This window comes from Pristiophorus japonicus, chromosome 6, assembly GCF_044704955.1.
Source record: "Pristiophorus japonicus isolate sPriJap1 chromosome 6, sPriJap1.hap1, whole genome shotgun sequence".
Lineage (NCBI taxonomy): Eukaryota > Metazoa > Chordata > Chondrichthyes > Pristiophoridae > Pristiophorus > Pristiophorus japonicus.
The window spans coordinates 261,851,590-261,877,589 of NC_091982.1; the positions used below are offsets into that span (position 1 = coordinate 261,851,590).

The window sequence follows — 26,000 nt, forward strand, 5'->3', positions numbered from 1 at the left end:
ACCCTGGCAACCCGATCTTTTTGGCGCAGCTGTTAGGCTCCACCCCCAAAAGCTCAAGGACAGGCTAGGCGGCGCCAAAATGAACAATTCAAACGGTGAAAGTTGGATGATTTTTTTTTTTGGCGTCGTTGGGCCTCCAAAAAACGGGTGTAACTCTTCAAGTACGCCAAAAAGCGGCTTTGGGGAAAATGAGCTCGTTGTCTTCACAATTGAGGGTGAAACTAATCCACTTTCGAACATATCTATCTGTTTGATTTATTCATTCTTCGGCACGACAAGCACTTATTTTTAAAAACACTATTCAACATGCAGGAAGGACTGGAAAATGCTTTGGGGACATTCAGAAAAGAGCAGAGTGGAGAGCTTAGTTAAGTAGAAGAAAGCTGAACCAAGTGGAATCTTTGCAGTTAGAAAAGATTGCAGTTAGAAAAGATTACAAGAGGAACACTATATATATGGAAAAATATTTTGCAAAATAGCTTAGTATTAGATTGCATCCTTCTATTGTTTACATTTTGAAAAGGTAAATAGAAGTATTTCCACTGTATTGCTTCATTCAGTTATTCATTTGTCCATCTTTTCCAAAATAAATTTGTTTAACAAACTTAAAATGAGGTCTGAGGTTGAGATGGTCTATTATTCCTTGCAGATTGGAAAGAGAACCTGAGGAGGGCATCATACAATTATTGTAGCTGAAAGCAATTCTCAGAAACGACCCTCTGTTCATTATCCTGGATGTGCTACTGTAAGTGTACCTAGCTACCAAGGCCAATAAAGATACTCTCAAAGGCACATTGAACCAGGACTCACATACAAGAGTGATCTAAGATACAAAAATAAATCTCTAGAGTAAAGATAGAAAAGAACTGAAAACATCTGCATTCCTTTACTTCCTGAATTAGGAATGACAAATTCTTTTCTACATAAGAAATAGGAGGAGCAGGCCATTCGGCCCCTCGAGCCTGCTCCACCATTCAATGAGCTCATAGTTGATCTTCTACCTCAACTCCACTTGCCTGCACTATCCCCATATCCCTTGATTCTCTTAATATCAAAAAAAATCTGTCGATCTCTGTCTTGAATATGCTCAACAACTGAGCTTCCACAGCCCTCTGGGGTAGAGAATTCCAAACATACGCAACCCTCTGAGTGAAGAAATTTTTCATCGGTCCTAAATGGCCAACATGTTATTCTGAGACTGTGATCCCTGGTTCTCGAGTCCCTAGCCAGGGAAAACATCCCCTGGGTATTTTCAGAATGCTTCTGTGTTAACCACACTAGATAGCAGCCGGCTTCATTCGTTCTAAATTCAAAAGGGAAAAGCAGTTACATTTTGCCTAGTTTCCTTATTTTATAATCACTTGTTCCAGACAAATACTTTACTACATCTACATTACTGAGTTCTCTCACTTAAAAAAAAATAGGCACATGTGCAGATCCCTAAAGCACAGCACATTGATGAAGGCATGAGTCTTTTGTATACAAGTATTAAAGCTGGCAACTAGAACTGAAGGCACTTGCACATGACTGGAGTGCAACCAATCTGCTCCATCAGCTACACTCCATGGTGTACACCAGGTGACAACAGTAGACCAACTACAAGGTAGATTCATGGTTTTCTGGGATACAAGTGTTCTATTGTGTTGCAGCTACAAATGTAATTAAAGTAACTGCAGAGTGTTGATTGATGTATTTTTAATTTTGGGGCCGGCCTAGGTTTTTTCCAACCGTGTTATTTTTGAGGAATTAATGCCGGTGCTAAAATAATGCTGTTTGAAAAATCTAGGCATGGGTCACTGTGTTAAAAACAGAATCCAGCAATGCTATAGGAACTGGGTCCCTGATGTAGTGTGTATAAAGCGGACAGTGACAAGGTATGCCTTTACATAATCCAAGCCTGAATGGCCTAGTGACACAGATGATCAGTAAATGAATATAACCCTCTTCTCAATCTTCCTCGCTGCCATGCTCCACCTCACACTGAACATGATCTTTGCAGCGCGACCGTTGCAAGAAAAATGCAGGGAACAGCACCAACCCTTGTACATGGCCTTCTGTGACCTTACAAAGGGCTTTGACACGGTCAACTGCGAGGGTCTATGGAGCGTCCTCCTCCGTTTTGGCTGCCCCAAAAGTTCGTCACCATCTTCCGCCTGCTTCACGACAACATGCAGGCCGTGATCCTTACCAACGGATCCATTACAGACCCAATCCACGTCCGGACCGGGGTCAAACAGGGCTGCATCTTTGCGCCAACCCTCTTCTCAATCTTCCTCGCTGCCATGCTACACCTCACAGTCAACCAGCTCCCTGCTGGAGTGGAGCTAAACTACAGAACCAGTGGGAGCCTGGTCAACCTTTGTTGTCTCCAGGCCAGATCCAAGACCCACTCCAACCTCTGTCGTCGAGCTTCAGTACGCGGACGACGCCTGCGTCTGTGCACATACAGAGGCTGAACTCCAAGTCATAGTCAACATATTCACTGAGGCGTACGAAAGCATGGGCCTTACACTAAACATCCGTAAGACAAAGGTCCTCCACCAACCTGTCACCGCCGCACAGCACTGCCCCCCAATCATCAAGATTCACGGCGCGGCCCTGGACAACGTGGACCATTTCCCAGACCTCGGGAGCCTCTTATCAACAAAGGCAGACATTGACGACGAGATTCAACACCGCCTCCAGCCTTCGCCGCCTGAGGAAAAGAGTGTTCGAAGACCAGGCCATCAAATCTGCCACCAGGCTCATGGTCTACAGGGCTGTAGTAATACCCGCACTCCTGTATGGCTCAGAGACATGGACCATGTACAGTAGACACCCCAAGTCACTGGAGAAATACCACCAACGATGCCTCCGCAAGATCCTGCAAATCCCCTCGGAGGACAGACACAACGTTAGCGTCCTCGACCAGGCCAACATCCCCAGCATTGAAGCACTGACCACAGTCGATCAGCTCCACTGGGCAGACCACGTTGTTCGCATGCCTGACATGAGACTCCCAAAGCAAGCGCTCTACTCGGAACTCCTTCACGGCAAATGAGCCAAAGGTGGGCAGAGGAAACGTTTCAAGGACACCCTCAAAGCCTCCCTGATAAAGTGCAATATCCCCACCGACACCTGGGAATCCCTGGGCCAAGACCGCCCTAAGTGGAGGAAGAGCATCCGGGAGGTTCGCTGAGCACCTCAAGTCTCATCGCTGAGTGCATGCAGAAACCAAGCGCAGGCAGCGGAAAGAACGTGCGGCAAACCAGTCCCACCCTCCCCTTCCCTCAATGACTGTCTGTCCCACCTGTTACAGGGACTGTGGTTCTCGTACTGGACTGTTCAGTCACCTAAGGACTCATTTTTTTTTTGAGAGTGGAAGCAATTCTTCCTCGATTTCAAGGGATGGCCTATGATAATGTTAATGCATGAGGGAAACAATTTTTTTTTCCTGATTTTGCCTAGGCTTTTAGGGTTAGATGCTAAGTGAAAGATAAAAATGGTGGAGAGAAATGGGAAAGAAACATAAAAATCGGAGCAATGGAACAAGAAGCACTATTAGAACTAGAGCTTGCTAGACCTTTTACTCAACTAGAAAAGGTTCCAGGAATCAACTAAAGAAAGATTAAGCACAGACCGACCAATATCTATCTCTGTATAAATAAATATTCTGCTGGTAACATAGTCATGGCATGGATTTCAAGTAGCATTTGACAAATTTAATGTATTATTTTGAAGTGACACATTGGATAAAGAGGCTGGTTGGAAAAAATTAGGCATATGGCACAAGAGGAATTGTAGCAGCACGAATAGAAAGTTCGAAATGGACAGAAAATGAAGAGGGTAAATGAATGTTGCTCAGATCAGAGAAGGGTTGGAATTATTGAGCCAAATCTTCCTGGATAAATAACAGCGTGTTAATGAAGCACACTATTATTAATGCGCGAAATGGCCAGAAAGTTCAGGGGAAGAAGAGATATGGCATGAGTTGTGAATCTCCAGAACTTGCAAGTCGTTTTACACTGCTCCAGCATTTGCTTCACACAAATACCATTTTGCCTTTGCCCCGTTATTTTTGTTAAACTGGCTGGATTTTCACATTCATTGTCCATTAAATTCACTGCTGAAAGTTAGGGCTCATAGCTAACAATGTGTAAGTACCCTTTAACAATGTGATAATTGTTAATGCACTGCCAATCAATCCTTCCAGCCCAGAAAGGGAACAATTTAATTAGTTCAATCTCATTCCTGCATGTCATCAATTGTTCTTAGAGACATTTAAAATTGTAAATTTTAAATTTGTTTTTCTTATTTTTCCTTTCAGTGCCTTTTCTTTCTTTCTCTTATTCCAATTTTTCTATCCCTCTCTTGATTTCTCTCTCTGTACATGATCTGACTCTAATTCACTCTCCTTCTCCGTCATTCCTGTCTCTTTCTCAATCCTTAAATCTCATTAAGGAGACTGACTGTTGGTCCCATCGTTCACTAAGGTCTCAGATGCCCCATTGCCATCGCTGTGCTGTTATTGGCTTGCATTTCCAGCAAGTTATGGCGCAAATTATTTTTGAGTTGAAGGGCGCAGGAAAAAGTCTAATTAATGCTGCACGCAGCGAGATGTGCCACTCCAGCAAGATTTGGCTCAAGGTATCCTCGGGGTCAGTGCTGGGGTCACTTTCATTCTAGGTACAAACTTGCTGACAACAAAAAAAGTAGGGAGCTTAGCAAATGGCAGAGAGGACTGTACAAAACGTCAGGACAAAAAGGTGGCAGATCCAATTTAATATTAATAAGTGTAAGGTAATACATTCTGGGAAGAAGAACAAGGAATGGGAATATACATTCAACAGAAAGATGCTGAAGTGTGTCGAAGAACAGAGAGACCTGGAGATTCAAATACATAATTCCCCAAAAGTGCAAATAACAGGCAGATAAAGCTATAAAAATAAGGCAATCATGGTTTGGGGTTTTATAAATGAGTGCAAGAGATAAATTTGTACAAAACATTGATTAGTCCACAGGTAATTGTGTTGCAGTTTTGGATGCCATTATAGTTTCATTTAAAAAAAAATTGTTCCTGGGACGTGGGCGTCGCTGGCAAGGCCATCGTCCATTGCCCATCCCTAATTGCTCTTGAGAAGTTGGTGAGTCATCTTATAAAAGATGGCCATTTCAGAGGACAGTTATAGAACCAACCAGATTGCAGTGGGTCAACAGTCACATATCCCATGTAAGGATGATTTCCTTCCCTAAAGGACATTAGTGAACCAGATAGGTTTTTATGATAATCTGGTAGTTTCATGATAATCATTACTGATACTACCTTTGTGTTCCAGATTTATTTAATTAACTGAATTCCCCAGCTGCTGTGGTGGGAGTTGAACTCATGTCTCCAGATTGTTACTTCAGCCTTCTGGATAACTAGTCTCATAACTTAAACCACTATGCTACCAGACCCCTCTACGTTTTGTATCAAAATGACATATATACTTTATCGCAAATCTAGATGCCCACCAGCACTTCGAGAATATTGAAATTGCATAAGTATCACTTAAAAATGTTCAATGTTTTAAAGCCCAATTTTAACTCCCGTGTGACCGATGAGTGCGGGGCTTGCAGAGGGTTTAAAACTGGGACCTTGTGGCACTCACCTTGTTAGCACCACATTCACACTTGGGCTATTTTAACAGGCTGTTTTGGATAACATTGGAGGTTCAAGTAAGCGAGGGCTTCATGAATATTCAGAAGTCAGGGTCCGATGACATTATTCGGACTCCAACGTGAATTTAACGCAGGGCTCCATGACTTTCGCCAAGGGCTTCCTCCTCTTCCCTTGACTATGATTTGCTCCTGACCCCCTCTCCCTTGCCTCCCTCCGATGACTTATCTTAATGCTAGCGACCATAGAAACATAGAAACATAGAAAATAGGTGCAGGAGTAGGCCATTCGGCCCTTCGAGCCTGCACCACCATTCAATGAGTTCATGGCTGAACTTGTAACTTCAGTACCCCATTCCTGCTTTCCCACCATACCTCTTGATCCCCCTAGTAGTAAGGACTACATCGAACTCCTTTTTGAATATATTTAGTGAATTGGCCTCAACAACTTTCTGTGGTCGAGAATTCCACAGGTTCACCACTCTCTGGGTGAAGAAGTTTCTCCTCAACTCGGTCCTAAATGGCTTACTCCTTATCCTTAGATTGTGACCCCCTGGTTCTGGACTTCCCCAACATTGGGAACATTCTTCCTGTATCTAACCTGTCTAAACCCGTCAGAATTTTAAACGTTTCTATGAGATCCCCTCCCATTCTTCTGAACTCCAGTGAATACAAGCCCAGTTGATCCAGTCTTTCTTGATATGTCAGTCCCGCCATCCTGGGAATCAGTCTGATGAACCTTCGCTGCACTCCCTCAATAGCAAGAATGTCCTTCCTCAAGTTAGGAGACCAAAACTGTACACAATACTCCAGGTGTGGCCTCACCAAGGCCCTGTACAACTGTAGTAACACTTCCCTGCCCCTGTACTCAAATCCCCTCGCTATGAAGGCCAACATGCCATTTGCTTTCTTAACCGCCTGCTGTACCTGCATGCCAACCTTCAGTGACTGATGTACCATGACACAGGTCTCGTTGCACCTCCCCTTTTCCTAATCTGTCACCATTCAGATAATAGTCTGTCTCTCTGTTTTTACCACCAAAGTAGATAACCTCACATTTATCCACATTATACTTCATCTGCCACGCATTTGCCCACTCACCTAACCTGTCCAAGACCATGCCCTTCAGTCCCCAGCAGTGGCCTCCAGCAGCCCGAAAATGCTCTCACCGACCTTCATGTTATTGGGGACATAGAAGCAGGAGTGGGCCACTCAGCCTTTCGAGTCTCCTCCGCCATTCAACTAGATGGCTGATCTGTATCTTAACTCCGTATACCCACCTTGGTTCCGTAATTCTTAATAACTTTGCCTAACAAAAGTAGCCATTGGGGATCAGTTGTCACAAATGGCCTGAGCCTCACACTGGTTTGGCTGTGCAAACCTACTGCTTGCTTTGTCATCTGCACGCTTCACTTACACCCCTAGTTAAAATTGTGACTACATTGTAATAAAATACCTAATGAGTACATGGACTCTTGTTGAACTATTTTTATCAAAAAAAACTAATTAATATCCATTACAAGAAATCAAGGCATTAATGCCCTTTTTCTGGAGGCCATTACACAAGAATAATATTCAACATATGAGAAATGTTATCACTACTGGAAGCTTGTAGTAATGCAAGAAAGGTTTGAAAATTTCCTACAAACAGAAGTATTACATACTGATAAGAGGGCACAATTTTCAAGGCTGTATTCTTAATACAAGAGATTGGAACACATTTATGAGCCCTCTCGCTTAATAGTTTAAAGAGATTATTTGAACCATCGACTCGGTCACAATGCTACAAATCACCCCCAGGTGTGTGCATATCATATACATTGTTTTTTTGGGAAGCAAGTTACAGGCTGTAATATGAAGCAAAAGATTCAATTGCTTAAATATAAACTATCTAAAGCCTGCCCTTTTGACTACATTTTTTTGTGACTGACTATGACTTATTCATCAATATTCTTCATGTAATCCATCTGAATTCCAGATCTCAGTCAAAGCCAATAAAACTTTCTGCTATTCTATACACAAACAAAACATTTAACTATGCAGACACGGTGTTAGAAGGAAATTCAAGATCTAACACTTTCACAAACCCGTTTAAAAAAAATACATTTATATTGCAATAAACGTGATGGGGAGTTTGTGGATTACACTATAGACAAAGGAAGTGGCCAGATACACTCACCTGAGCACATCTCCGGTGGCCTTCACACCAAGTTAGAGTCTCATCATTCTGCAAAATAACATTAATTTATTAATTTGATAATCTCCTGTATAATAAATAATGCATTCATACAAATTGAAAAGCAAACATTTAATAACATGCACAGATTTAATTTGGTTATGCTTAATAGGGTTCCTACTTCGTTTTTCTAATTGATTGCTATTACTGGCAAGACTCTTGTAATTAAAGGCCAAAAATGATAAAAGTTGCTTGCTAAGAGCCATTTCAAAAATGATCAAAATGACCTTATTGACTGAACCACCACAAAAGATATGGGAATTTTAAACGCAAGTGAGTTATGCCGAAAGCCATTCACGCTCGAGTTTCCGTGACTTTTTTTACACTGGTTCAAGATTAGTTTAGCCAAATCAGGCCCCACCCACAAAACTGGCCACACACTCAGGACGACATTGCGAGATTCTGACGATTGCGCTGATTTGGGAAGGCTCTTCAAATTGTGTCATTTTCTTAAGCATACAGGCACTAGTAGGCACGTTTTTAAAGTTTTTCCACATCAAAAATGTTTTAATTTACGAAGAAGCTGACTAGTGTACACCAATGAATGTAACAAATCGTTCAGTATAGTTTCCCCTCCCCCTACCCGTCATTTTTAGTGATTTTAATTCAGGCTACTTACACAGGACACTGGACACTTATTTAAAATGCTTATTTTTTTGTGATAACCCCATTTTCAGCTGTATTAATAAAAGTGGACCAGGTTACCATTCTTAATTACATCAAGGAATACTTTATAATGGGGAAAAAAAACAATTTTGTTCGATTACACTGCCTGATTGCCCTGGTTTATGGAAGATTTTACATCTGTGATTATGCAAATGATTTTTTAAATCAGAAACTTGAACTGCAATCTAACCAGTACACTGTCGAACACATTCTGGCCACAATTTCCCAATTGCGTCCAAAACAGAAACTCTACCTCTATACATTTTGAAGAACGGAGAAAAAAAATGCTCATCAAGATGAGAACGCTGAATGTGCATAAACCCGTCCAGACTTCTGTGATTTTTTATTAAAAATTGATTTAACATCTATGGATCACCGCATGCAGAGTCAATTGCACTTTACAAAAACAGATGAATCTAATAATGAGATTACCACATTCACAGCTGGCTGTTTAGGTTGCTTCACAGAGGGAATTTAAAAACCTGTAATCCTTTGGTAACTTGAGATTCGAAGTATGATGACATCATAAATGAAAACATAGGTATGCAACAAAAATTTAGGAAGTGTTTGAAAATATCAATCTGCATCTATCTCCCAGATTGTGTACAAATACACAGTCACCTTCAACTTCTACTATAATTTTTTTGGCTAAGTTTGGTTGCAATTTGCTGGTAAATTGACTTGTTACATTTCAACATAACAGGAACAAAATGCAAAGTCTTAAAACAACATGACTACCTCATCTTAGGCTGAAGAGCTGGGGTTTAAAGAACTAGAAGATTCCAGATCACAGAGTATTAGACAAAAGTCCGCAGCCCTGAGGGAAGCATTTATTTGATTCTCAAAAGATGCATAGTGATTGTGGAAGAGGTTCCCGAGTCAGGGCACAGACAACAATTTCTCTCCTGCCATTAGTTCTTTGGATCTGAGAATTAAGGTTAGCCCACCAATGAACTGCTTATATTGCAGGTTTAAATTTTGATAGTTGTAAGTGCTGGTACCATTTCGTAATATACGTTTCATATACGACATGGCTTCAAAACTAAACGGACTATCGCTTTAACTTTAAAAATGTTTCAAACGTTTCAAGTATAAGGAGATGGTATTAGAGGCAACGGCCCCATGTAACACTACACTGAGGTAGTGGAGATAATGGGGCCAATTGTCTACAACAAAATCACCTGATTTTTTTCTGCCAGTAGCAGGGCAGTCAAGGGTGAGAGATGGGCTGGGAAGCTGTTCCACTACCTCCTCAGCATCTGCCATCAACTCCAGAAATTTCTGTTGAAAATGATCACAAATGTTGAATACATCTGTCCATATTTGTGCAGACTTAATGACAGGGAGAAAGCACCACCTAACAGATTTCCCATCATTAGTGCCTTAGCAACATTGGGCATGAGGAATTCTGGTGCATTCCTGACATCCGATATTGTTAAGATGGTTGGAGGTGCAGGTGATGGGTGGGGGGTTAAAATTTAACAGGCCACCTTGCTTACTGGTGGAAAAATCAAATAAAAGTTGAACTTTAAAAAAAAAACTGCAGCCAGCATTATAAATATTTCCAATCAGACCCCACTCCCCGACCACCATCTGAAGCAGGCAAGCCAGGGCTGGCCCGAATACCCCTGGAGGCCCAACATGTAAATGAATGTGACCAGTCACCAGGACTGGTGGACATAAAGCCTGCCCTGCCACAGATATGACAGAATTCCACCAGGTCAGCAAATTCAGCCCCATGGTTTTGTTAAACATTCAAATGCTCCATTGTCGAGAACTCCATTCAAACTAGCCCTTTGCGGAAACGGCTACATATTCCGAGTAAATTAGTGTCCAACAATTCCCAGGTCAGCATTTCCTGATGATTTTAATTTTATACATATTGCTTATGGGGACTGATCAACACAGTACAGAGAATTTTAATGCCCTCCAACTGGAAGAAACTGGGAAGATAGACTATGAAAGTAAACTAGCACGAAATATAAAAACAGATAGCAAGAGTATCTATACGTATATAAAAATGAAAAAAAGAGGGGCTAAAGTAAATGTTGGTCCCTTAGAGGACGGGACCGGGGAATTAGTAATGAGGAACATGGAGATGGCAGAAACTCTGAACAAATATTTTGTATCAGTCTTTACGGAAGAGGACACAAACAATATTCCGACAGTGGATAGTCAAGGGGCTATAGGGCGGAGGAACTTAACACAATCACAATCACTAAGGAGGTGGTACTCAGTAAGATAATGGGACTAAAGGCGGATAAATCCCCTGGACCTGATGGCTTGCATCCTAGGGTCTTGAGAAGTAGCAGCAGGGATTGTGCATGCATTGGTTGTAATTTACCAAAATTCCCTGGATTCTAGGGAGGTCCCAGCAGATTGGAAAACTGCAAATGTAACGCCCCTATTTAAAAAAGGAGGCAGACAAAAAGCAGGAAACTATAGACCAGTTTGCCTAACATCTGTGGTTGGGAAGATGTTGGAGTCCATTATTAAAGACACAATAGCAGGACATTTGGAAAAGCATAATTCAGTCAGGCAGTCAGCATGGATTTATGAAGGGGAAGTCATGTTTGACAAATTTTCTGGAATTCTTTGAGGATGTAACGAACAGGGTGGATAAAGGGGAACCAGTGGATGTGGTGTATTTGGACTTCCAGAAGGCATTTGACAAGGCGCCACATAAAAGGTTACTGCACAAGATAAAAGTTCACAGGATTGGGGGTAATATATTAGCATGGATAGAGGATTGGCTAACTAACAGAAAACAGAGAGTCGGGATAAATGGTTCATTCTCGGGTTGGCAATCAGTAACTAGTGGGCTGCCGCAGGGATCAGTGCTGGGACCCCAACTATTTACAATCTATATTAACGACTTGGAAGAAAGGACCGAGTGTAACGTAGCCAGGTTTGCTGATGATACAAAGATGGGAGGAAAAGCAATGAGTGAAGACACAAAAAAATCTGCAAAAGGACATAGACAGGCTAAGTGAGTGGGCAAAAATTTGGCAGATTGAGTATAATGTTGGAAAGTGTGAGGTCATGCACTTTGGCAGAAAAAAAATCAAAGAGCAAGTTATTATTTAAATGGAGAAAGATTGCAAAGTGCTGCAGTACAGCGGGACCTGGGGGTACTTGTGCATGAAACACAAAAGGTTAGTATGCAGATACAGCAAGTGATCAGGAAGGCCAATGGTATCTTGGCCTTTATTGCAAAGAGGATGGAGTATAAAAGCAGGGAAGTCTTGCTACAGTTATACAGGGTATTGGTGAGGCCACACCTGGAAAAATGCGTGCAGTTTTGGTTTCCATATTTACGAAAGGATACACTTGCTTTGGAGGCAGTTCAGAGAAGGTTCACAAGGTTGATTCTGGAGATGAGGGGGTTGACTTATGAAGAATGGTTGAGGAGGTTGGGTCTCTACTCAGTGGAATTCAGAAGAATGAGAGGTGATCTTATCGAAATGTATAAGATTATGAGGGGACTTGACAAAGTGAATGCAGAGAGGATGTTTCCACTGATGGGGAAGACTAGAACTAGAGGGCATAATCTTAGAACTGAGATGAGGAGGAATTTCTTCTCTCAGATGGTTGTAAATCTGTGTAATTTGCTGCCTCAGAGAGCTGTGGAAGCCGGGACATTGAATACATTTAAGAGTTTCTTAACTGATGAGGAATAAGGGGTTATGGGGAGCGGGCAGGGAAGTTGGCCCGAGTCCATGGTTGGATCAGCCATGATTGTATTAAATGGCTCGAGGGGCCATATGACCTACTCCTGCTCCTATTTCTTATGATCTAGTATGTAGAAAAGGAGTCAAAACTTACTGCTCGTTTCCTGTCTCACGTTTAATGCCGCTGTTTTCTCGGACTTTTGAGGTGTCGACTGACTCAGAACAGAGCCCCCTAAATATATGCAAATCGGGATCCTGACACTTTGATGGACCCGGATGCAATTTTAAACTGCCAACTGAATGGACGATCCAGTGGGGAACTCCAGCTCAATAAAATCTGGCAGAGATCCTGTAAAACAGGTGTCAAACTCATTTTTGTGGGCATCAGAGAAGCACAAAGAAAGTTTGGTCTACTGCTGCCGCAGGCTCCACCCTTTTACCCTGTGAATCCCCCTCCCCCCTGCAGTATCATCATCATCATAGGCAGTCCCTCGAAATCGAGGAAGACTTGCTTCTACTCTAAAAGTGAGTTCTCAGGTGGCTGTACAGTCCCCCCTGCAACTTGCCTGACTGCTAGCATGTCTGCCTCTGGGCTACTCAATTTGTGCAGGTTGCAAGCCGGTGAGCTGTCTCTGCAGCCCCATTTCAGATGGGCAGCTGGCCAGCAGGATTCAAATGAGACCCGACCGTTAAAATGGATCAGGCCACCCACTGCAGCTCTTGGACAGGTGGCCCGCATGTCCCTGCCAGATTCCCACCAGAGAGTTCAAATCCCCCTCGTATGTTAGAATATTAACCTGTAGAACCTAAATTAGAATCTCACTCAGGTTGATGGGATGAATCAGCTCTCTGTGCTGTCTTGCAAGTCTCCAACTAGAATAACTTTGCACAATCTAATTTAAATTCCTCATATGTAGTGGACCACTGCACATTGTTCTTAATTCAGCATTCAACTGGCAGTCTCATTTACAGAGGCCACAGGGAACGATGTTTTGGGTATTATAAAAAGTTGCACAGGTGGAGTATTGGGTACTATTAAGGTTGGGCAGAGTAGAGGGAAATTTGTTTGCATCTAACTTTGTTGCAACTGACAGAAATGTTTGATGGTGAAAGTGGGTACCCAAAGTGGAAACGCATTCCGTTCTCATCTTACAAACATAAATAACGCTGAACATATTTAAAAATGGTATGTGATATGATCTATAGGTTGTCTTTTTTTTAAAAACTTAAGTCCTGACTTGGATGATATGTGGAAGGTTTTAAAAGCAAGAGTCAGCCAACTTTAACATATGTTTAATTAGTAGAATTTTTGAAATTTGCTGAGTTTTACCTTATGAAAATGGCAACAAACATCTGAGTGTTATACACGGTGGCAATAAGTTAAAAAACATCTGCTCTTCAGTCGGTTTTTTCACTACAATTGAATTAGGTGTGGCAAATTGCTGTGGTATGCTTGGAAATATTTAAGAATGTGGTGAGAAAACACAAAATGTGAGCAAAGAACACACATTGGTGTCAGGCCAAGCGACTGGAGGATCCGTTGTTCCTCTGATGTTTGCCCTGGTTTAAATACATAAATATTGATTTAATAAGAATTTTGTTATCCAACTATTTAAATGTCCTAAACAGGATAGCAAGAAACATAGACATAGACATAGAAAATAGGTGCAGCAGGCTATTTGGCCCTTCGAGCCTGCACCACCATTCAATGAGTTCATGGCTGAACATGAAACTTCAGTACCCCATTCCTGCTTTCTCGCCATACCCCTTGATCCGCCTAGTAGTAAGGACTACATCTAACTCCTTTTTGAATATATTTAGTGAATTGGCCTCAACAACTTTCTGTGGTCGAGAATTCCACAGATTCACCACTCTCTGGGTGAAGAAGTTTCTCCTCATCTCGGTCCTAAATGGCTTACCCCTTATCCTTAGACTGTGACCCCTGGTTCTGGACTTCCCCAACATTGGGAACATTCTTTCTGCATCTAACCTGTCTAAACCTGTCAGAATTTTAAAAGTTTCTATGAGATCCCCTCTCATTCTTCTGAACTCCAGTGAATACAAGCCCAGTTGATCCAGTCTTTCTTGATATGTCAGTCCCACCATCCCGGGAATCAGTCTGGTGAACCTTCGCTGCATTCCCTCAATAGCAAGAATGTCCTTCCTCAAGTTAGGAGACCAAAACTGTACACAATACTCCAGGTGTGGCCTCACCAATGCCCTGTACAACTGTAGTAACACCTCCCTGCCCCTGTACTCAAATCCCCTCGCTATGAAGGTCAACATGCCATTTGCTTTCTTAACCGCCTGCTGTACCTGCATGCCAACCTTCAATGACTGATGTACCATGACACCCAGGTCTCGTTGCACCTCCCCTTTCGTCTTGAGAGGGAACATTAAAGTGCTAAAAATAGGAACAAAATAAAGGGCTCAATTTTCCCTGAGCCCGTTTTCTAGCGTACTTTCCCGAGTTGCGCCGCTTAATTGCGGCAGGAGATGCTCCAGAAAAAAATCTTCCTACTTTCGCCGCTGTTTGGCCTCTTCTCTGCAACCGCGCAGCGTGGCCAGTCGCCTCGGGGGGTGGAGCCTGCATTCTGCGCTGGAAAATGTGCCGGGACGCCTGTGCAGGTGCAGTGGAAAAAAGTGATGACCACGCATGCGCATTAGTGCTCCAAGTTGGCAATCCGCCATTTTTAAACAGCTACTTGTGTCTGCGTGCCTGTAAGTTGCAATCAAGTCATATTGGATATTTTGATAAATCTATTGATAAAGCAGTGTCTTCTTGGTGCCATTTGTTACAAAGATTTAAGGTGTTTTTTCAGTCGATGTCAATCCCAGAGGAGTCTAGCCTGAAAGCTTTGGTTCGACCTGTCCATGTTAGTCCAGCTCACCTCACAATGACAAATGCGTGGTATTTATTCTCACTGTGGGGGCAGCTCCTGAGTGCCAACAACAAGCTGTGAGTTCCCTTTTATACTGGGTTGCCTGCCGTGTGCAGGCAACCCCTGGGCCTCCAGCAACAGCACCCTCTGGTGTACCGGTAAGGTGTGTACAGTACAAGGGTACATTTAATGTGGCATAACAGTGTTACAGACATCACACAGTGAACAGGCATGCCTACACAACACATACCTGCGCCGATTTCTTTAACTCTCTGCAAGGGTTTTCTCGAGTGGCCACATACGCTGGCCTAAGTAGAAACGGTGTAATTATTAACTGGCCAAAGTTGCCTAAATGGCCAGAACTGGTGTAGGTTGCTAGTAATGCCCCTTTTTGAGAAAAAAAAACTGACCTAAAAAAATTTTAACTAAGTCAGTTACCCTGGTGCAAATTGATTGAGGAAACTGGGGATTTTTAAGTTCGGCCAGAAAAAGCAGCCCACTCCAAAAAAAATGGAGCAAATACTGGGGAAAATTGAGCCCAAAAAGGAGGAGCCGAAAGGGAGTGAGAGGAGAAGAGGGAGAGTTAGCTTCTTGATGGCAATGGCATAACAAGGAGGCGATGTTGACACACTCTTTAAATCCAATAAACCTATGCCCATTAGCCTTAGTCAAATGAAGGGCCACGTATTAGTAATAAGCACATGATTTAAAACTTCTCAGCTTCTATCTTATTATCCTTTAACTTTTGCCATATTGCAGCATCCATAATCAGCACAGCAAGTATATAATAAAAAGGACTGTCTGGCAGTGAGTGTTAGACTGCTATTCAGTTAAAGATCTCATCAGCAGCATTTAAATGGATAGCAGTAATGTGCCTTACTGCCACCTATTAACCTGACCATCACAGACTGGGACTTTAGTTCAAGCAAGCTGTGCTGCAGACAGCACAGATAACTGCACACACAAGAAAACTAACTGTGGAAGGAGTAGTTGCTTTGTTTTATTACTCTGTGGCAAAGCTTGAGCTGCTCTCTGTGTACTTTTCAATACTGTAACAGGGAGCTGAATGCCAGGCGGCAGGGGCCTGCTGGGGTAAGTTTTTGGGAGGTGGAAGGGAAGCTTGGGGCAGAGGAGGCTGAAAGTTTCCCTGGGGGGGGCCCAGAGGAGCATGCCTGGTCCTCCTGGCCCACAGAAAACGAAAAAGAAAAATGAAACCGTGATTACATCATCGGAGCACGATCTGCATATTAAAGGAAGGATCTCACTACCTCGCAATGGTCCCTCTCGCCTTCTTGGTTCCTTCATTGCAACAGTGACTACACTCCAAAAGTACTTCATTGGCTGTAAAGCGCTTTGAGACGTCCAGTGGTCATGAAAGGCGCTTTATAAATGTCAGCCTTTCTTTTCTTTCTTCACTCAGAAGGGTAGGTTAAGGATGCAACCCATGGGAAAGCAGCGGGATTGAGGCAGGCAAGTCCCATGGGCCATTTTAACTGGCCACCTGCCTGGTTTCCTCCAGGCCGACAGGGTTAAAATTGTCCCTTTTGACTCTGCAGTGTGGAGTCGAAGCACACAAATGAAATAGGTCCCAAAATTTGATCCTTAGCCTGTGCCAAGTTGGGTGATCTCAGCTGGGGCAGTGATAGAAGGAAAACCCTGAAATGCACCTGCATTTATACAGCACGTCAACACATTCTTAAGACATCATGAAGTACAGTCATTTTTGTTATGTAGGCAAACACAACAACCAAATTACACTTAGCAAGGGTCCACAAAGAGCAAATCAATTAACATAGAACATAAGAAATAGCAGCAGGAGTAGGCCATACGGCTCCTCGAGCCTGCTCCACCATTCAATAAGATCATGGCTGATATTCTACCTCAACTCCACCTTCCTGTCCGATCCCCATATCCCTTGCTTAGTGTCCAAAAATCTAGCGATCTCAGTTTTGAATATAATCAACTCAGCAACCACAGCTCTCTGGGGTAGAGAATTCCAAAGATTCACAACCCTTTCAGTGAAGAAATGTCTTCTCATATCAGTCATAAATTGCCAACCCTTTATTCTGAGACTGTGACCCCTAGTTACAGACTCTCCAGCCAGGGGAAACAGCCCCTCAGCATCTACCCTATCAATAAGTTTCATTTAGGTCACCTCTTACATGCTTCTAAATTCCAGAGAATTTAGGCCCATTCTACTCAATCTCTGCTCATGTCAGAAGAACCCTCTCATGCCAGAAGTCAATCTAGTGAACCTTTGCTGCACCCCCTCTCCCCACCTCCCCCCCCTCCCCTCTAAGGCAAGTATATCGTTCCTTAGTTAAGGAGAGCAGATATTCAATTTTATTGGTTTTGGTTGATCGAGAAACTTTCATCAGGACATTGGGAAAACTCCCTCCTCTTCGAATAATACCACGGGATTGTTTTTGCCACCTGAGCGAGTAAATGCAACCCCCGATTTAATGTACCGTCCATAAGACAACACCACTGACAATGTAGCACATTCTCAATACTGCACTGAAGCATCAGCCTAGATTATCTGCTCATGTACATCATGGGGTTGAATGCACATCATTCATACTCAGAGATGAGTGCATTATCAACTGAGCCACAATGCCATTTATAATTGGCTTTGGTATCCCTGGGCTAAGAAAGGAGACAAAAAAGAATAGTCAGACTTCCCACTTCTGATCGTATTGTGACTTTTTGCTACATGGTGCTCAGACATCGGACAATGGCAAGATGAGTCTCACATTATATGGCTCCACCATCAAGGCAGAATAACCTGCTGAAATTCAATATCTAGATTTGCTTATGAAGACTTGCCATTTGGGCAAGACACCAGAGAATTTGCTGATGATACAAAGGTGGGTGGGAATGCAAGTTGTAAGGCTGATGCAAACAATCTACAAAGGGGTATAGATAAGCTCAGTGAGCGGGCAAAAATTTGGCAGATGGACAGATATGGGAAAATGTGATGTTATCCACTTTGGTAGGAAAAATAAAAATTATTTAAATGGGGAGTGATTACAAAATGTGCAGTACAGAGGGATCTGGGGGCTTCTTGTGCATGGAACGCAAAAAGTTAGCATGCAGGTACAGCAAGTAATCAGGAAGGCAAATGGAATGTTGGCCTTTATTGCAAAGGGGATGGTGTATAAAAGTAGGGAAGTCCTGCTCCAACTGTACAGGGCGTTGGTAAGACCACACCTGGAGTACTGCGTACAGTTTTGGTCTCCTTATATAAGGAAGGATACACTTGCATTGGAGGTAGTTCAGAGAAGGTTCATGAGGTTCATTCCTGAGATGAAGGGATTGTCATATGATGAAAGGTTGAGCAGGTTGGGCCTATACTCCTTCGAGTTTAGAAGAATGAGAGGTGAACTTATTGAAACATATAAGATACTGAGGGGGCTTGACAGGGTAGATGAGGAGAGAATGTTTTCCCTCACGGGGGAATCTCGAACTAGGGGGCATAGTTTCAGAATAAGGGGTCGCCTATTTAAAACGGAAATGAGGAGGAATTTCGTCTTTCAGAGGGTCATGAAACTTTAGAAGAACATAAGAATTAGGGACAGGAGTAGGCCATCTAGCCCCTCGAGCCTGCTCCGCCATTCAATGAGATCATGGCTGATCTGGCCGTGGACTCAGCTCCACTTACCCGCCCCCTCCCCATAACCCTTAATTCCCTTATTGGTTAAAAATCTATCTATCTGTGACTTGAATACATTCAATAAGATAATTCTCTATCAGAGAGCTGTGGAGGCTGGGTCTTTGAATATATTTAAGGTGGAGATAGACAGATTTTTGAATGATAAGGGAGTCAAGAGTTATGGGGATTGGGCAGGGAAATGGAGTTGAGGCCAGGATCAGATCAGCCATGATCTTATTGAATGGCGGAGCAGACTCGAGGGGCTAAATGGCCTACTCCTGCTCCTATTTCTTATGTTCTTATGTTCTAACCTTCTAACATCTAACATCCAAACTAAACATAAATAGCATAGTGTATAGGAGTACCTTTCAGTCTTGACATGACCAGATGTGAACCATATTTGCATTAGATGGTTGGGCACCTCTTCAAATTTCAGTGCATATTGATGAATAAAGAAATCTATTATGAAGCTGTCATGACTACGAGCTCGAGGAGATCTCAGACAAATCTTGCATTAGATATTGTGAGGCACACTCTGCATATGTGATCTGCCCCAACTGTTAAACTAAATTTATTTGAGGTATAATTTCCCTGAGCATTTCCCCCAGAAAACAGGTTTGTTTTTTTTGTTTCCGTAATTACTTGTGTGCAATGAATATTGACTGTGTAACACACTTTATACACGGCAGAAAATAATTGATGGTTTTACTTGGGATATAAAAATAAGAAACATATATGTTATAATATGGATTTGAAACCAACTGGCTAACAATAAAGCTAAGTATTCTGTTGATGAATGTTTTTTAAAGCCTCATTGACCCACAATTGCTGGCTTGTTCCCTTGATCTAAGCACTACTGAGCTGCCTATTTTTTTTCTCCCCAGCAACATTTGCTCTGAAGAGATCAAAGTGTTTTTTCTGCAGCGAGATTCATTTTCAGGAATGTGTAGCTTGTGTACTCTTGCCACTGACCTCTGTTCTTTGTGCCTAGTTCCTGTTCACAGAACTGGAACCAGTAGCCAGTGGCATGAGACCGTCCAGAACTGAGTACTGGCTGTCATTTGAGCATCCTCATTCTTTCTAGCATCCTTCATTCAGCTGGCTATTAGTAGGGAACATTTCTCCCTTGCCCTTTCCTGAAGGCTCTCGCCCATGCTCAGCTACGATTGCATGGGCATCAGCCATCCTTTGGTGTATGCCAACAAAACATTGCACTCGGTCCCTTCATCCATGTCATTAATACAGCTGCAGCGCCTAAAATCCGGAACCCTCGTGACAGAGGCCATTCCGGATTCTGGGCTTTTCCGGACTTTCGATTTGCTTTCTGATGTCACGAATCTGGAAACACCCGAGCCCTGGTTCAGGCATTTCCGGATTTTGTAACGTCAGAAATGGGGGGGGGGGTAACATGCCGAGGAGGTGTTCACGTCAGGTGGGCCCCGGTGAGGAGGAGGTGTTTGGGCGGGCCCCGGTGAGGTGGTGTTCGGGCGGGCCCCGGTGAGGTGGTGTTCGGGCGGGCCCCGGTGAGGAGGAGGTGGTCGGGCGGGCCCCGGTGAGGAGATGGTGTTCGGGCGGGCCCCGGTGAGGAGGAGGTGTTCGGGTGGACCCCGGTGAGGAGGTGGTCGGGCGGGCCCCGGTGAGGAGATGGTGTTCGGGCGGGCCCCGGTGAGGAGGAGGTGTTCGGGCGGGCCCCGGTGAGGAGGAGGTGTTCGGGCGGGCCCCGGTGAGGAGGTGGTGTTCGGGCGGGCCCCGGTGAGGAGGTGGTGTTCGGGCGGGCCCCGGTGAGGAGATGGTGTTCGGGCGGGCCCCGGTGAGGAGGTGGTGTTCGGGCGGGCCCCGGTGAGGAGATGGTGTTCGGGCGGGCCCCGGTGAGGAGGAGGTGTTCGGGCGGGCCCCGGTGAGGAGGAGGTGTTCGGGCGGGCCCCGGTGAGGAGGTGGTGTTCGGGCGGGCCCCGGTGAGGAGGTGGTGTTTGGGCGGGCCCCGGTGAGGAGGTGTTCGGGCGGGCCCCGGTGAGGAGGAGGTGTTCGGGCGGGCCCCGGTGAGGAGGTGTTCGGGCGGGCCCCGGTGAGGAGGAGGTGTTCGGGCGGGCCCCGGTGAGGAGGTGTTCGGGCGGGCCCCGGTGAGGAGGAGGTGGTCGGGCGGGCCCCGGTGAGGAGGTGGTGTTCGGGCAGGCCCCGGTGAGGAGGAGGTGTTCGGGTGGGCCCTGGTGAGGTGGTGTTTGGGCGGGCCCCGGTGAGGAGGTGTTCGGGTGGGCCCCGGTGAGGAGGTGTTCGGGTGGGCCCCGGTGAGGTGGTGGTGTTCGGGCGGGCCCCGGTGAGGAGGAGGTATTCGGGCGGGCCCCGGTGAGGTGGTGGTGTTCGGGCGGGCCCCGGTGAGGAGGAGGTATTCGGGCGGGCCCCGGTGAGCAGGTGGTCGGGCGGGCCCCGGTGAGGAGGAGGTGTTCGGGCGGGCCCCAGTGAGGAGGTGGTCGGGCGGGCCCCGGTGAGGAGGAGGTGTTCGGGCGGGCCCCGGTGATGAGGTGTTCGGGCGGGCCCCGGTGAGCAGGTGGTCGGGCGGGCCCCGGTGAGGAGGAGGTGGTCGGGCGGGCCCCGGTGAGGAGGTGTTCGGGCGGGCCCCGGTGATGAGGTGTTCGGGCGGGCCCCGGTGAGGAGGAGGTGGTCGGGCGGGCCCCGGTGAGGAGGTGTTCGGGCGGGCCCCGGTGATGAGGTGTTCGGGCGGGCCCCGGTGAGGAGGTGGTCGGGCGGGCCCCGGTGAGGAGGTGTTCGGGCGGGCCCCGGTGAGGAGGTGTTCGGGCGGGCCCCGGTGAGGAGGTGGTGTTCGGGCGGGCCCCGGTGAGGAGGTGGTGTTCGGGCGGGCCCCAGTGAGGAGGTGGTGTTCGGGCGGGCCCCGGTGAGGAGGAGGTGTTCGGGCGTGCCCCGGTGTTGAGATGTTCGGGCGGGCCCCGGTGAGGAGGAGGTGTTCGGGCGGGCCCCGGTGAGGAGGAGGTGTTCGGGCGGGCCCCGGTGAGGAGGTGTTCGGGCGGGCCCCGGTGATGAGGTGTTCGGGCGGGCCCCGGTGAGGAGGTGTTCGGGCGGGCCCCGGTGATGAGGTGTTCGGGCGGGCCCCGGTGAGGAGGAGGTGTTCGGGCGGGCCCCGGTGAGGAGGAGGTGTTCGGGCGGGCCCCGGTGAGGAGGTGTTCGGGCGGGCCCCGGTGATGATGTGTTCGGGCGGGCCCCGGTGAGGAGGAGGTGTTCGGGCGGGCCCCGGTGAGGAGGTGTTCGGGCGGGCCCCGGTGATGAGGTGTTCGGGCGGGCCCCGGTGATGAGGTGTTCAGGCGGGCCCCGGTGAGGAGGTGTTCGGGCGGACCGGCGAGGAGGCTCCGAGGTAAGGGCAGTGGCGGTGAGGGCGAGGCTAGGCCCAAGGTCGACAGGGGCGTCGGGTCCGGATTCCGGACAACCCTGCCACCGATCGTCCCAGAGTCCGGGTCATTCCGTAAATCCGGATTCTCAATGCTGCACCTGTATAACTTGTAAATAGTTGAGGCCCCAGCACTGATCCCTGCGGCACCCCACTAGTTACTGTTTGCCAACCTGAAAATGACCCATTTATCCCAACTCTCTGTTTTCTGTTAGTTAGCCAATCCTCTATCCATGCTAATATATTACCCCAACCCCGTGAGCTGTTATCTTGTGCAGTAACCTTTTGTGTGGCACCTTGTCAAATGCTTTCTGGAAATCCAAATATATAACATCAACTGATTGTCCTTTATCCACTCTGCTCATTACATCAGAGTTTTCTCACTACAGCTGATGTGCCTGCAACTAGAGGGCAAAGTAATAGTACTTATGAACCGAGAAATTATAAATGTGTGGTGACTTTCAGGTTATTTATAATAATTTTTCCCAGATCTGAATGGTTCTGGTATTTGCATGCACTACAAGACATTGGAGTAGAAATACATGTTGGTAACAAATAACGAAGAAAACATAAAAGGGAAAATTGAAAATGCTGGAAATTTGTAATAAAAATGGAAATTCTGGAAATAGACAGTAGATTAGTCAGCATCTGTAATGAGAATAAGACAGCTAATGCTATTTTGGGTGTGGACTCTTAATCAGAATCAAAGGGTACGTGCCCGAAATATCATAACCTGTCATTTTTTTGATAGATGCTGACTGTCCTATGTGTATTTCCAGCATTTTTTGAATTTATTACACATAATTAGGACCAGATTATTTTTAAATCAGTCTTGCTAGTTGCTGAGCTTCTGTTCAGTATCATTTTAATCCTAAAAGATATATTTTCTATATTGCATAGAAAGTAATTCAAATATATAAAGAGAGGCAGATATTATTTTTAAATACATAGTCGCTAACCTGGTTGTACTTAATTAAAATAAATACCTACCTGGTTTTGTGTACCTCATTATACTTTAATTGATAGCATCTGCATCACAACCTCATTGCAGGAGGAAAATAACTCAGCAACATGCACAGCAGTCTTAAACCACACGTTTCAGATTAGTTTCTAAAAACATGCAAGATTTGCCCTCCGTTAAGGACATCTTCTAAACTACTGTCCCTCTTTGTTCTACCTCTTTTATTCTACTTTCCTCTACTGTTTTCAAGATGTACGCCAATTTTCTGATTGGCATTTTTGTTCCATTTCCCTCCCCTCCTTCTCTTGCATCTCCATTCTATGGACTAGTTCCAGCTGAGAAGGCTTAGAGAAGGGCTAGTGATTGGTTTCCAGGCCACTGCCAGTGTCCATGTGTAACCAGACACCAACAGGTGCACAAGATTTTTCTTTCTTTCTGCATTTCCTTATCTCTGTTCTCCCACTCCTCCTCTCCTCCTCTCCTCCTCTCCTCCCCACCCCCCCCCCCACTCCACCCAAGTTGCTGTGGAGGCCAAGAAATCACTACTGTATCACTTTTACCTGTAGCTCACCTATACAATTCAGCAAAGTACTGGATTACAAATATTTACAGAATTCTCCCAAGAAATGGAGATTTAAAACGTTATTTTATATCCTGCTTAAAAGTTCTTACTGCAATCCTCAGTTTAAAATCAGTGGTTCCGTAGTTTTGTCAGGTTTTAAAAATCATCTTGTAGTGGCTTGAGGAATTATTGTTACTTTCAACCTAAAAGAGAAAGGCAGACTACTTTCAACAAAAGTAGTTTTTTTAAATTTAAAGTTACATCATTAATTCAGGAAGATTAGTCTAATTACAGATCCTAACTACTATGGGAAGGGTAAACTTAACAGGGTCTTATGCACCACTAACTGCTTTAATCACAGGAAATACTCCAAAAGATTAAAGAATCCCCTCTGTCATTGCACTGAGACCAGCTTGAAATAATAAAACACCAAAAGGAACAATACTACAGAACTGAAAAGCTTCGAGAACAGCAGATCATTATTTCATAAAATAATGAAATCATAAATATCTAAAGAAAACACTAATAGTCAAGTTAAACTCATTTTTACGTCACCTTATGCTATAATTAGCACACTGCACATTCACAATTGAAAAGGTCCAATTTCTCCGAGTGCCCCCTCTTACTCCACTAATTTTGAAGTTATCTTATCAGGAATCAAATGCAATCACTGAAGGGGCTGGGACTCCATCAATTACAGGAGTGAGATCTGGAACACTTTGCCACAGGCCTTGCAAATCCTGTCCAACCCAGGTTAACTCTTTCAGTACAAGGGTGGAAGAGGGCACACACAGAAAAATATTAGGTTTCAGCAAACAACACTTGATTAACCTAAAGATTTCCAATTAAATTTCACTCAACTCTGCAGCAGTTTCATTAGAAAGGGATGAAATTTAACAGGTCAATTAGCAACTCAAAAATAATGATTATTATTCGAGAGCAATATTGAGAGAAACAGGTAGGGGAATGGATGGATAGATTAGGAAGCGTGACCAACAAGCTTGCTCAAAACGATGGCTTCTTATAGGTGGAGAATGAAGTGGAAAGCCAGAGGGGTTTAAGAAGGGAATTCGAGAGAGTAGGGCCAAGGTGTTAGAGGCTCTGGCACCAATGATGGGGTAAGTGGGAGGGGGATTGTACAAATGCTCCGAGGACTGAAGGGGGCTGGAGAGTATATAAAGATGGAAGAGATTGCAGAAATTGGGTGTGCAACTCTTCAAACTTTATAGAAATCTAATAAAAAATCAAGCGGGTCTACTGCCAGGTGTTGCAGCATGTTGGAATTTTGGGCAGTTTAATATTTTTAAAAAAGGACTCAATTCTCAGTCTGTAGACCCAAACAATATTGGATGTGAAGTTTTACTCACCATAATGCAAAAACAGAACTGAATAATGAGGTTAATTTTAACCTTGTATATTGTGCTATGATTTGCTTTATTATTAATGCAGTGCCTACACATTGTACAGGCTTATTTCTTCATGCATTTTACTACACAATTGCATTTTAATGGATCGGGTGGGGGAAGGAGGAGCCCTGAACATTCTTGGTGCCCAAGGCCCCGAAAATTCTTAATCCGGTTCTATATGGATTGTTTAAATGGCACACTCGTTAAACTCATTTTAATCTCAAAACCATACATTTGATGTGAAAAAACTCAATGTGCAATAGAACAGTGTTCTATATTCAACAAGATGGACTTAGCAGTTAAACATAGCCATAGCATTCACTCTATGTAGTGACAAAATGACCCTGAGCACGGAAACAGTAATTAACCAATTAATGAGTGATTTACATTACGGTCACACCAATACAACAGATTCCTATGTCTTTTTTTAAATTATGGGTTCGCATCCCGCATCATCAATGTTACGATATTTTCATACTTAAGATACTTTCCACATTCTGCAGTGTTCACTGATCCATCATTAAAATTAATTAGAATGTTTCCAAAAGGCAAAAGTGTCATTATACACCAGCACACGTTTCTCACCCATCTCCAATTTACTGGCAAGAACATCAAACAGAAATTTTGACTAGTAACACAATTTATGGGTAATTTGGAGATCAGTTTAGAAGCAAGTTTAGCTTAAAAATGTCTTCTCTCAATAACAAAGCCTTGTGTTGAGGGACAACAACGATTCAGAGACTCAACTCATGGAGAAGGGAGGAGAGAAAGAGCATTGGAGGGAGAAGTAAAGGACTGGGGCCCGAGAACGACTATTAATTTTCAATTTATCAGGAAATTATTTTTCATAAACCTGCACTGATTAGATCAAATTCCTTATGAGAGACTAGAAACTAAATGCTACATTTTTCATGATAAAAATACCGTAGT

General features: G+C 44.5%; 1 protein-coding gene across 1 annotated transcript in view; it reads right to left on the reverse strand.

The window, feature by feature from the left end:
• anos1b (anosmin 1b) overlaps positions 1-26,000 on the reverse strand; it is a 214,228-nt gene that overhangs the window by 149,807 nt on the left and 38,421 nt on the right. The window contains exon 2 of the mRNA XM_070882502.1: positions 7,817-7,864. Within this exon, the coding sequence (XP_070738603.1) occupies positions 7,817-7,864 (48 nt within the window). The remainder of the gene's footprint in view (positions 1-7,816; positions 7,865-26,000) is intronic.